A 13394-nucleotide genomic window follows, 5' to 3' on the forward strand; every position below is an offset into this window, starting at 1 on the left:
CAGACCATCTGCCTTTGCTTCAGAGTTTCTGGATGTTTGAGGCCACAAAATAGGAATATGATAAGGAATGATTCATGGCCAGTGCAAAGGCATGACTGGGAAGACTAATGGGTTTCAGATAAGCTGTTATCATCATCCATGTTATTAATGCATCAGAGGCAGAGTCTATTTGAACATCAGGGAATACTGGGCGACTGAGCTAGACTCAGAGCCACTGCTGATAATCTACTGTTTGTAAAGATTGTCTTTAATGGAGTATTTGGCTCAGATATAACTGATGCCATTAACCACAATTATGCATTATATGCTGCAGTGTAATAATAAAACACATATAACCCGCTGTTTTTTTATGCCTGATCCTAGTAAAAGCAAATGTTGGACCGGAAGAGTAAAACACTATTAAAGCAAAAAAAAAGTGTTGAAATTTTATCCAAATGTGAACCAAACAATTGCAGCATCACATTTTATTCATAATTGTTAAAAGCTTCAGCTAATAACCCCCCACATACTGATGATGCTGGAGAGGAATTTGATGACTTGGTTTTTATGCACTAATGTTCTTTTTTTTGGCTGCTCATTAACAACAAAGCGGAATGGAGAACAGGTGCAGTATGGATTGGTACTAGACAGTTCAGGGCTGGGATGTAATCTTTCTAGACGGTGATTTACCAACTTAACACTTAGATGACACTCACTCAGTTTTAGACACCTCTGTCCTGGCCTGTGTGGTGTGATCAAAGAATAACAATGACTGGCACCAATTTATGTCCTGTAATGAGGATCATTTAATAGAACTTAATCTTAGATTAGGATAAATATTACAGCAGATTACAGGACAGAGAAATAGGTGGATAATCATGTTATCAGTAATTTTGATTCTAGTACTGTTTTCTTTACTTGTCACTGAAAAAAAAATCAGTGAGGTAGCTGCACTTCATCCAAAATACTGCTGCCATAGTCCTGACCAGCACCAGAAAAATGCATCTTATTGCAGCACTTCTAACACAAAAAGGTCTGTTTCACACAGATCCATCCATCCATCCATCCATCCATCCATCCATCCATCCATCCATCCATCCATCCATCCATCCATCCAACCAACCACCCATACATCATCCATCCATCCATCCATCCATCCATCCATCCATCCATCCATACACTCACACATCTACCTACCCATCCATCCATCCATCCATCCATCCATCCATCCATCCATCCATCCATCCATCCATCCATCCATCCATCCATCCATCCAACCAACCAACCATCCATGTGAATTGAAACACTGTGCTGGTTTTGTGGACATCAACATTAGATAAGTTAAATTCTGCTTTCAGGCATAGAGTGCTAGAAAAACAGAATAAAATGATGATCAATCTATTTTAGCACTATGTAAAATCTAAGCAACATTAATGATGTTATTGTTTAGAATAAAGTAATACATTTGCACTCATTTCCAGAAATCTTTCCTATTGCCCGCTTTATCCATTTTTTTCTCTCCTCAGGATTTAGTGCATTAGTGGAATGAGATGTTGAGTGCACCTGTTAGATTAAAGGATTGAAGGTATCTCCCTTTATTATTTGTTGACTTTTACCGTTAAATTTAATCGCCTTGTCTTCCTGTGAAATAAATTGAATCGGAGCGTGGGAGCAGTTTTTACTGAAAGTGAAAGAGCCTTTTATCCTGATTCTGCTTTTACATCCCAAGGAAGAATAAATATGAAATATTTACAGTGCACCCTGCACACACTCAGCAGTTGGTGCTGCCTGTTGTTGTTTATTTGTGTGCGTACAAGGGAAAGGAAGGAGAAGCAGCGCTATTCTTTCTTATTGTGTGGCTTTGATGATTGCTTCCAAGATTTGGATTAATAATATTCCAACTCTAATCTCAGAGGAATGTGTGTATCAGCATCAAATTATTTACTTAAAATCATGTCATTGGCAGTAATTTGCACCTCAACACATGCCCATAAGTCTAAACTGGTTACTTTCTTATCATTATTTTATCTCACAGGCCAAGATGAAGCACAGCCAATTAAATGTTCATTACATTTACTGCCAGGCGCTGCTCATTAGGAATAATGAGAAAGATACACACAGTATTATTTTAGCTGTGGCAGTTCACAGTTTTAGTGATTTGAAAAAAAAAAAAAAAAAAAAAAAAAAGGATGTTTTTTCACTTTTCCTCCCTGAAGCAGGGCTGGTTAAGGGGATGGAGTCATCAAACTCCTAGAGATCCATCCTCTGTCTCTGTGCAGGGGATGCTGTTGCTACAGCAGCCAGCTGAAATCAAAGTTGTTTCCATCGGCCATTCCTGCGGGAGGTTTAGCGCCTCATTTCTCTGATGTTTTTCCTGTTATCTTTATGATCACCAGAGACACCAACGCTCTTTAATGCACTGTGATCAAAATCCTGTTTATGCGCTAGCCCAAGTATTGACAGTGATTTCCCATATCTGTAAACATCTGAATGCAAATGCGGACGCTAAGGAGAAAGAAAATGATAACTGTCAAGATTGTTTGAGCTGTTTGTGAACCAAGGTGAAGGAAAGCGGGTGACATTGAGGATTTCACCTGCTAGGGAAAGTCAAGTATTAAAGGGACAGATCTGTTTTTTTGAGGTTCTATAAAACCTCATAGGCAGTCAGTGCCATACCTCCAGTGGATAACAACCAACGTCCACATTAGTTGGACCCTTGAGTCTGAAGCTAGCCCCCAATTAGAAAGAGACGAAGATCAAACAGTGAAGCAGCCCCCAATCTTGAAAACAACATGACACTATATACAAAAGCTATTCAAAGAGCCTTAAACCATTGTCACATTTGCATCTTATTTACAAAGACACCAATGCTTACCTACAGGGATAATGGAGGCAGAAAAGAACACGTAATGAGTTTCGTTTCAAGCATTTTCTGTGGTCTGTATGATTTAAACTTTATTCTTTACACATTCCAGTAAAATTTAAGTTTAAATAAGATTATAGCAATGTTGTTTTTTTTGAAGATTAAAAACATTACTTTTTGTTTTGAATACATTTTATGTAGGGCTGAAACAATTAATTGGATTAATCCTGATTAATCGATTATTGAAATAATTGTCTAATTTAGCAATCAATTAATCGTTAACTGGAGTATAGACACTCTAAAGCATGCCTATAGCTGACAGAGCAATCCATCTTGAGCAGTAAAAAGTATATATAAACATTTTACATTTAAGATAGTCCAATTGCTATCCGATTTTTAATCGATTAATCAAAAAATAATGTACAGATTAAAGCTACAGTGTGTACCTTTTAGCAACATCTAGCGGTCAGACTGCAGCAACATGAACATCTCCCCCCCACTGCTTCTCCGCCCCAACAGTACGGCGAGCGTTACGGGACAAAATGTCTTCCACGACGTCCGCATCACCTACCTTCTCAAGTGATGAGGTTTGTTTACATAGATAATTTTACAGATAGTATTTCATTAGTCTGTGTAGGGTATAGATTTCATGTAGACTTAAGATAATAATTATACCCGTTATTTTTTCTACATCGTTGTGACATTTTGGCGATCTCGCAATCGCTAGTTTGTTGGCTCTGCGCTGCCGTAGCGCAAAGATGTCTGCCTCCATGGCTGCGAGACCCGCTCCTATGTAGTTATAAATAACGAATTCTAAGGCAACGCAAATATTAAGGTTAAGAGGCTGAGCTCGTAGATGATGATAAAATAACATAGTTATGTATAATATATTACATTTCTGACTGTATATCCCTGTAATTAATACACACTGTAGCTTTAAACAATTTGCAAAATAACCATTATTTGCAGCCCTAATTTGATCATGATTTGATTAGATTTTTTTGAATTTAGTGAATCACTAAGTGTGATTTGGAAAATGTAATAATATGGAACATTCTAATTTCTAGTTTTTTAGCAAGTCAAGTATTGTGGTATTTATCATTGGCAAACTCCAAATAATAAATCTTTAAAATCTGATGATTCTGGACAGAATCATTAGAAAACTGTGAACTAACATGCATTTGTTTTAAGAGACGGATAACAATCAGCTAATTCTTTCTATCTTGTTTGTAACACTGTTTCTTTTTTCCTAAGAATTAACTGTAACATTACTACAAAGTACAAGATTTTGTACAACACCCCACTTTCAAAATGAGTCTTATCGGCCTACCTTGAGTTCCTCACCCACGTTCTCTCCATTCATCTCCGGGTCACAATCTTTACTCACTGCAGCAGCAACGTCCACCTCTCCCTAATCGGTTCTTTGAAAGAACGTGTTTATTTTGGGACGTTTTTTCCATCCTTTCAGCAGCTCTTATTTGCTTTTACTTTTCTGGAATCCGCATTAGTACCTCAGTCTGGTATCCACCGTCGCTAACACATTGTACGTAACGGTTATGGTTTTACTCTAAGCTCTGGATTACCCATAATTCCAAGTCGTAATGTTAAAGTTAAAATACTCAAATACATCGTTCTTTTAAGATCTTTATTGCAGTTTGAAATATATTATGTGAATGTATTTTTTACCTACCGTCTGATGAACTATACACAGTTTTTAAAATAGTAATTAAAAGCACCACTGACTGCTTTGCTATTGGTGTTGTGTTTAAACGGCTTACCATCATGTTGAAATCTGCCATGTGTTGATGTATAAATAAGGTTTGGTCAGTCTATTTGGTGTCAGGTGGGTTTAAGAGGAATTTTTTGCACCATTACATCTGCAAAGAGACGTCCTAGTCCACAGTTGCATAGGGGGCCAACCAGGTGTCCCTGAGAGGTCGGGGGCCCCTAAGCAATTGCAGTCTCTGCTTACTGATAGTTATGCTATTGTTTCTGACCTGTTTCATACATGAAGATAACTTGCATACCCTATTCTAGTGGGACCTCTTAGCAGAATAAAAATGTATTCTTTAAAAATCTTTGCTAATGGTTGTTGTGTCTTTAATATAAAAAATCTAATCACCAAAAAACTTGGATCACTATAGATACGTTTAATAAATAAAACACAAAACGTGACAAAAGGCAGCTGGTATAGGAAACAGCACCTGCTTCATTCCAAGAGTGCAAAGGTGCCAGTTTCCAAATATGGTGTGGGCCTGCCATGTGGTCAGTCTCTGCCCCTTTCTGTTTTGCAGCAAGGTGCACTTAGATATAATTTTTATATTTCCAATGAGGCAATATGAATTTTTTTTAGTTCAGATTTGCTTTAAGACGTGAGAAATCCCCTTTATCGTTGCTATTCTGAAACTACTAAGGCTCTCTGAGACCAGCTAATGTGAATTTATAATAAGATACAAAATAAAATAATAAGATACAAAATAAAATATAATGTAGGTTATTTTCAGGTATTAACGTGTAACCAAAAATCTGAACTGCCTTAAGGATAGGAAACAGAGAGACATGTCATATTTGACTGCCTTTTAATTGACTTATGGTAGATGGATTTATTTTTGCATGGCCAACCAAGATTCAGATTCAGGAGGTCATGCAGCAAACATTTGAGATGAAAGCTGTGTAAGTATATATCCACACCCAGTGAATCATAATCCAACAATAATCCCAATTTATTTCCATTAGTTTCAGAGGAGATGTGTTAATCTCTAGGTAACTCTCCTTGTTTCTGGTTTCAAGGTCTTTAAAAAACTGGAAACATTACCTCGCGGACAGAAAAACACCCCAAACATATTTTCAGACACCAAACTGCCTTTTTTTCTAACCCTATAATAAGAACAAATTACACATGCAGCATGCAGTCTCACAGGATCAATTAAAACCAAATTAACATTGGTCATATGCAACCTAATCCAGCTGCAATATACTGTCCAAATCCTGCTGGGGATCATTAGTAATCATTTCACTGAGCTGGAGGCAGAGCGGCATCCATACATCCACAGACACAGCAATTTATCACCAGGCATGCCCTGCAGGCGTTAATCAATCCCACCAACCCAGATCAGTCTGTTCAATAGGTGCATGTGCACATCAATCAACCAATGCTCTATGTCTTAATTGCTTAAATCTCTTGTTAAAATCCCTTGAGCCACATGTGAGGTGAGATGCTTAAGGATGAAGGACAGTATGATGGTTTGGGCCCATAATGTCCTGCAGAAACAGCTCAGATGTGATAATTAGGAATAAAAAAACATTGCTAGAAGATAGAGAATAAAACAGAGAGATAGGCAGTTTGGTTTGTGTTTATTATGAACAGGTGATTTCTCATGTGAGTTTTCTGATTCAATTCAACTTATCCAGGTTTTCCTGGGGTGAGTTATGAAAAAAAAATAATTCCAATAGCTGAATCAAAGTCTGTTATGTATTTATGCGGGTTGCATGCGCGTGGTTGGCAGTAAAACCGCAGAAAGATGCAAGTTTGTGTGAAAGATGGAGTAAACATGGCAGCATTTGTTCATCTGCGCGCATCCATCCACCGCATTCTCTCTCTCAGTCACACACTTACGTCTCTGAAGCGATTCCAGTGCTTGATCTTGCGGCTGTACTGTGAAATGGTGGACAGCCACTGCTCGTCCTCCATGAAATTCCCGGATTTTTCCGCCTCTCTGACACTCTTCACGTCCGCCTGGATGGTTGAGCCCGCAAACATCAGCAGCGGGATGAGAACGCACACTATGTCCGACATTTCCAGCATGGTTGACCGGAGAGGTGGGGGGAAAAAACGCGCACAGAAAGACTCCCCGGCGCACTTGAAAACGCCGTCTGTCGGCTTTCCTCTTGTGAGGCGGTGGAGGATGAGACTGGGTGGAAAGTGCCACCTGATCCGCCTGTAAGATGCTCCTTCAGATGGGAGGGAGGCAGACTGAGTGAGGGAGGGAGCTGTTTGATGGTGCCACGTAAAGTCAGTCCCCCCTCAGGCTGCTGTGAGACATGTTTGCAAACTGTTAAACAATTTTAAAAACACGTTTTTATTTCTATATTTCCTTACAAGTAAACATATCAAAAGTAGAAGTATTTTTATGCAGCTCCCTTTGCCTTTTTAAACCTCCCTTCACTGCAGTTATAAATGCAAGAAATTGGATATTTTCAAATCAAATAAATTTATTTATATAGTATATTTAAGAACAAACTCAGTTGGTGGAAGTGCATAAAAACAGAGAAAATACAGGCACAATAATTGAAGGTTAATATCCAATTAGTGACTACTAATATGTTATAAGGAGTTACTTTGAAAAATACAAAGAATTGAAGCCTGTTTAAAAAAAAATGTGAGCTGGTCCCAAAATTGTTAGGAATCCAATTTGTGTGGGTTGTTTGTGTGTTTTTCTCTTTCCACCACCAGGTGGTGCCCTGTCCTCTGGGCCTCCCTGCACACCCGCGGCTCATTGGACCATTACTGGAGGAGTATTTGAGCAGTGGGCTGTCATTACCTCGATGCCAGAGTGTTTGCCAGTTTTGGGTACTCTAGCCAAGCTGAGATTAGCTGAGTCTAACCTAAGCTTTGTTTCTCTGAGTCTTATCTAGTTTTTGTCTTTGCTCTTCGGTAGGAAGCCTTCCTGAGTAGCTGGATACCTGAACCTTCTCCCCCTGGAAGGATTAACTGAGTACACACTGAGCAGGGGAAAACCTCCACATGATCCGTTCAAGTCCTCTTCGGAAATCCAAGTGACAGTCCACTCCTTTACTCCTCTGGGTCCAATGCTTGTCTACCTGTCCGCCCTCCAACGAGTTCCCTCTTCTCTAAATTAATCTCACAAGCTGGATTCAAGGATTGACAAAAGCCCCTTCAAACGTGAGTCCCTCTCCAGTAATATTCAAGCCTCAGTCAAATTTCCTACGGTCCCTGAACTGATCGCTGTTATCTCCCCTTCAGACTTTCCAGTTCCGGTTCACCAGTCCACTGAGTTCCAGATCCAACGTCTGATATTCATCTACATTTAATAAACCTGTTAAACTTTTTTCCTTGTTTCTCTGCATGTGGGTGAGATCGCTTAAACCAATCATGACAAAAATTTGGGTATTAGATCCTCTCTAAGAACCAACCTGGACCTTTGGACAACTAAGCACAGATGAACAAATGGGTATATAAGGCTGCAAGAAATTAGACAGATATACAGGTGCCTGGCCATGCTGAGCCTGCTAGTAATAAGTAATAATACTTTAATTAACACTGTGATGTGTTCTAATGCAAAAAATAAAGGGAAGCAGTACTAGGGAGTAGTGTTCACACTTTTTTGTTTGTGTTAGGAGACAACAGTTGTGAGAGGCTGTCTGGTTAACACCGAAATACAAAGAATGACAACAATCAAGTTTGGAGCGAAAAAAAAAAGTGTGAATCACTCGTTCAAAATTGTTAAAAGATAAAAACGGTTTTACTTTGGTTTACAGTCTTAATTGATAAAGGGTGTTTTTTTTGTTTTTGTTTTTACAACAGATCTGAACTGTTTCTCAGGATTGAGGCTGAAATCTAGAATCACTCTAATATTTCTGATTTTACAAAAATGCTCGAGACTATCAATGATTTCCACTGCAACCAAAATAATAAGCACAGTTTTATTTGTGCTGAAGTTTACAGAATTTGAAGCAGAGAATGTTTTTAAGCTTAAATTCCACTACTTATGATTTATAGAGAAAAAAGAGAATCCATTTACAACAGCAAAACACGGAGGTTCAAACTTTGTGTTTGGCTGATTTATCCCCTTTGTTCTGAAGATCTTAAGGACTCAAGGGTGTTTTTCACAACACTAGGTTTGATCTGAAGGTCACAAATGTCTTTTAGGTCACTAAGAGTGTTTTGCATTTTATGGTATTACTTATTTATTTAAATTTTATTTATTGGGTATTTATTACACAATCAACATTTATTTTGCCTGGTGTAAAGACCTTTTCTATACTTTGGATCTTTGTTCCCTTATGCTCTGTCCTATTTTTGACCAAGGTCTTCTATTTGACTTTTGTTCATTTCTAGCATTTTCTACATTTGGCATATTAAAGGTTTAACCACAGAAATGGAAATGTTTGTGTTTCTGTGATATTTTTGCCAAAAATTACTAGTCCAAAGATTCAAATCAAATAGTTTTGTTAATTAAGTTATCTGTTCAGTAAACAAACACATCACATTACCTACATTTATGAGGTTTTATTATGCCTGAAATATTTGTAGGTCAAAGTTTGTTGGCAAATAACAGAAACAGAGCAACTTTAATCTGAAAGCTGTTAGGCATTACCATTTAAAAACTGCAATTATTACAAGAAAGTATAAAAGGAAAGAAAATGTCTAGTGACTCGAGACTTCTGCACAATAACGTGCATCTGGGGAAATTGTAGAAATTGGCTTGACTTTTAGAAACATGTTGGTCCTAAGGAGGACTAGAGGACTTTAGGAAAAAGTGATGATCTCTCTGCTTCAATGCATCATAAGAAAGTCTATCAGCCAGGATAAAGCAGAGGAGAAGCCAGTTTATTGCAACAGGAGAAATTAAGAGAAGAATACTTTTAAAGAAGGTTCCTGAGGAGGCTTGTCAAGTTAAATAATAAACGTTTGAGTATCTTGTCACCAGCATGCCTAATTTATATTTCATATACTTTCCACTAACCCTTAATGTTTTCCTTCTTGCATACAAAGAATCGTTCAATTTGCATCCAGTGATGTTTTTGACAGAATGACACTAACCCAACAATAAGACTCATAATTATATTTGCTGATGATTAACTCAGCACAAGGGACTATACATAAAACTTCCTTTCACTAACTGGATGGACCTATCACTGAGATACAATAGACTTATGAGCTTTTTTCTGCACTCTAAGAATGGATTGGTTGGGGGGAAAAAACAATCTAGTTTGTTAAATCAATTTCGGTTAGTCTGAGCAATATATTGTTTAGAAACTGACCAATCCATTAACTGGTTAACCATATAAACAAAGAAAAGATAACTGAGTGTTTACTAATCTGACTTTTTTGGTTGCAGTCAAGTGTAGTGTGCAATAGTTAGAATAAGAATTAAAGAACATTTACAATGAGGTGTAAATGTGTAGCATACAATTCTTGGCATTTACCTTGGCTGTAATATTAGTATAAAGTAGTATTAAATACCACATGTTAGTGGTGACAGTGGTGTTGGGTGCAGGAGTTTACTTTGCAACCAAGGGATGGTGGTTTATAAGCCCTGGTTCAGGCTTTTAGTGTTGTTACTAAGGCTGAAATAATTAATCAGATAGATTGTGATTAATCAACTATTAACTATTAATTTAGAAATCGATTAATTATTAATTTGAGTAAAGAGACTCTAGAATATGCATTTAGCAGACAGAGCAACCTACTTAGAGGAGTAATTAAACCAAAACTATAAAACAATATATGTCCTTCCATCCATCCATCCATTTTCTGACACGCTTAATCCCAAGTGGGGTCACGAGGGGTGCTGATGCCTATCTCCTACTGTCTATGGGCTAAAACAATATATATATATATATATATATATATATATATATATATATATATATATATATATATATATATATATATATATATATATATATATATATATATATATATATATATATATATATATATATATATGAATATTTGCATTTAAGATTAAAAAAATGTTTTTGTCCTTCAATATGCCTTATCCAGAAATCAATTTGCCAAATAGTCATTAGTTGCAACCCTAGTTGTTACAGTAATTAACCATTATGCTGGTCAAAGTGATCAATTTTTATTTGTTTGCCCTTTTACCAAATTCCATTTGTAGTTTTCACCAGAAGATTGGTTGGATACGTACGGAAGAGGATTAGGGCCACTGAAAAGAAAAAAAAAAAGTAAACTGATTTTTAAATTTTATTTCAGTTTAACATGGGAAAAAAGTCAGAATTCTGAGATTAAAGTCAGAATTCTGACTTTTTTCTCAGAATTCTGACTTTAATCTCAGAATTCTGACTTTTTTCTCAGAATTCTGACTTTTTTCTCAGAATTCTGAGATTAAAGTCAGAATTCTGACTTTGATCTCAGAATTCTGACTTTGATCTCAGAATTCTGACTTTGATCTCACAATTCTGACTTTTTTTCTCAGAATTCTGACTTTTTTTATTGTCAGAATTCAGTCAGAATTCTGACTTTGATCTCAGAATTCTGAGAAAAAAATCAGAATTCTGAGAAAAATGTCAGAATTCTGAGATTAAAGTCAGAATTCTGAGAAAAAAGTCAGAATTCTGAGAAAAAAGTCAGAATTCTGAGAAAAAAGTCAGAATTCTGAGAAAAAAAGTCAGAATTCTGAGATTAAAGTCAGAATTCTGAGAAAAAAGTCAGAATTCTGAGAAAAAAGTCAGAATTATGAGAAAAAAGTCAGAATTCTGAGAAAAAAGTCAGAATTCTGAGATTAAAGTCAGAATTCTGACTTTTTTACCATACTAAACTGAATTTTTTTTTTTTAAATCAGTTAACTTTTTTTTTTTTTATCAGTGGCCCTAATCCTCTTCCGTAGATACGTAACCACCAACCACATTGCTAAAGTTCGACCGCTTCTTTAGGTGAATTGACCAATCTATTCTTAAGGTGGTGATTTATTTAATCACTTAAGTGATGCAAATAGAAAAGATTAAACAAATTAATGTATTTGTTGAAGTGTAACAATGTAAATATATTCATGAACTAATATAAAAGACAGTGAATGAAAAATGCTTTCCCATGTTAATCAATGTAAAAACATTTACATCTGATAGAAAGATAATATATTAATAGTCAAAGACAATCACAGGAAAGGTAAAATCTGAATCATAGAGCTTTGCTAAAACCATTTCTACTCCAAAAACATGTAAAAACAACAAAAGTGAGTTTATATATAAGGGAAACTGGGGTCAAACAGTTCTTTACCTAAGATTTATTACCTGGTCTGTTATTACTGGGTGTGAATGTTCAGATGCATTCCTGCGCTCTCATTGTGGGTTTGACTACACAGTGTTAGCTCACTCTGCATGCATCCCTAGAGAGAGCCACAGCTTGTTACGGAAATGCTGGATTAACGGATGCTATCTGATCCCCAGTGGAGTTGCTTGAGTCTGTCCTAATAAGGGCAGACACCCAACCAGGGGTCATCAAATCTCTTGTCTCAATCTGATCAACTTCAAGTAAAGAAAAAAAACACAGGATGCTGAAGCTGTGAATGCACATGTTGTTTTAGCACAAGAAACCACTAAGCAAGCTTGGATTTTTGCCTACTTTAATAAATATCATATCCTTAAACATGAATGCTCCTAAGTCCTCCTACATGGTCAAATGGGAAATAACCTATTCATCTTGGATAAGAACAATAATGCAGTTATTTGGAGCTTGGTAATGTTTCCTTTCTAGAAACTAAAGTGAAACTAAATAATGCATCTCAGGGCATATATTACCCTAACAGCGTTTTATGTTTTGTGACCAATTGTTGTCGTGGTTCAGACAAGTTCAGGGACAGTAACAGAAATGACCAACAGAGAGAAACTTGTATCTAAAACATAGAAAAGTTGTTTTAGATGATGTAATTTGAGAGTAGGAGACCTTGCCTTGATTTTATATAGTTATATGTAACAAAAAAGCTCTTTATGTGTATTTCTAGGTGTTTCTAAGCATATTCTGTTTGACAATGATTGCAGCTTGGTTAACAGATCTGAATGCGATGCTCTCATCAGTGCTCTCATCCTTTACCACAGATAGTTCAGGTGTTAAATCTCGATCCCTAAAGATGTGACACGTCCCAACTCCTAACCTCTCCTTGGGTCATACATGGGGAGTCACAGCCTGTATTACATTTTCTGCAATAAAATAACTCTTAAATGCACAGAGTGAAGCTAAGGTCTTTGAATGTCTCAATTAGAAGGCCAAATTGTCTTTTTTCTCATGCTCACTGCATCTTTTTACTTTTTTTTTTTTTTTTACTATTATTGCAGCTGTAGTTGTGCTGTAATGCTTGTGTTTTTAAAATCGTCTGTGGGTTTTCTGGGGTGTTTTATTTTCTTTAATTATATATATATATTATAAGGTTTTAACATGCGTTTGTCATTTCCGAAGGATATATCAAATCTGGTGGTATCCCTCCAACCGATTTGTGTTTTATGTCGGGGTTGGCCCTGGAAGCTGAGGGTATTTGCCACCCTAACCTCATTGTTATGGGGTCCAGCCTGACTGTCTTAGTCCAGTCAGAACACTATTGGAAAAAATGTTTTTACTATAATCAACACTGCATAATCATCCGGCTCATGACTGTGTTTCCAATCATTTCTCTGGGAGCTTGTCCAGCTGATGCTGAAGTTAGCCATTTCATCTTGTTTTTCCCTCAGAGGAATCAGGCTGGTACCAGCCCTGATGACAATGGCACATAAAAAAATATATACTAAATGTCCATCTTTGTTTAATAGCAGAACATTAACATTGCTTTATTCATGTATTTTGCAAAAAAAA

The 13394-nt window shown here is 36.7% G+C and overlaps 1 protein-coding gene across 3 annotated transcripts in view; it reads right to left on the reverse strand.

Moving 5' to 3' along the window:
* spock2 (SPARC (osteonectin), cwcv and kazal like domains proteoglycan 2) overlaps window positions 1-6826 on the reverse strand; it is a 42755-nt gene extending 35929 nt beyond the window's left edge. For all 3 annotated transcript variants that reach the window (XM_038293082.1, XM_038293080.1, XM_038293079.1), the window contains exon 1: window positions 6459-6826. In XM_038293082.1, the coding sequence (XP_038149010.1) occupies window positions 6459-6647 (189 nt within the window). In that variant the 5' untranslated portion in view covers window positions 6648-6826. The remainder of the gene's footprint in view (window positions 1-6458) is intronic.
* Window positions 6827-13394: the final 6568 nt, after the last annotated feature.

Source organism: Cyprinodon tularosa, unplaced genomic scaffold, assembly GCF_016077235.1.
Source record: "Cyprinodon tularosa strain WSP-4 unplaced genomic scaffold, ASM1607723v1 ctg32, whole genome shotgun sequence".
Lineage (NCBI taxonomy): Eukaryota > Metazoa > Chordata > Actinopteri > Cyprinodontiformes > Cyprinodontidae > Cyprinodon > Cyprinodon tularosa.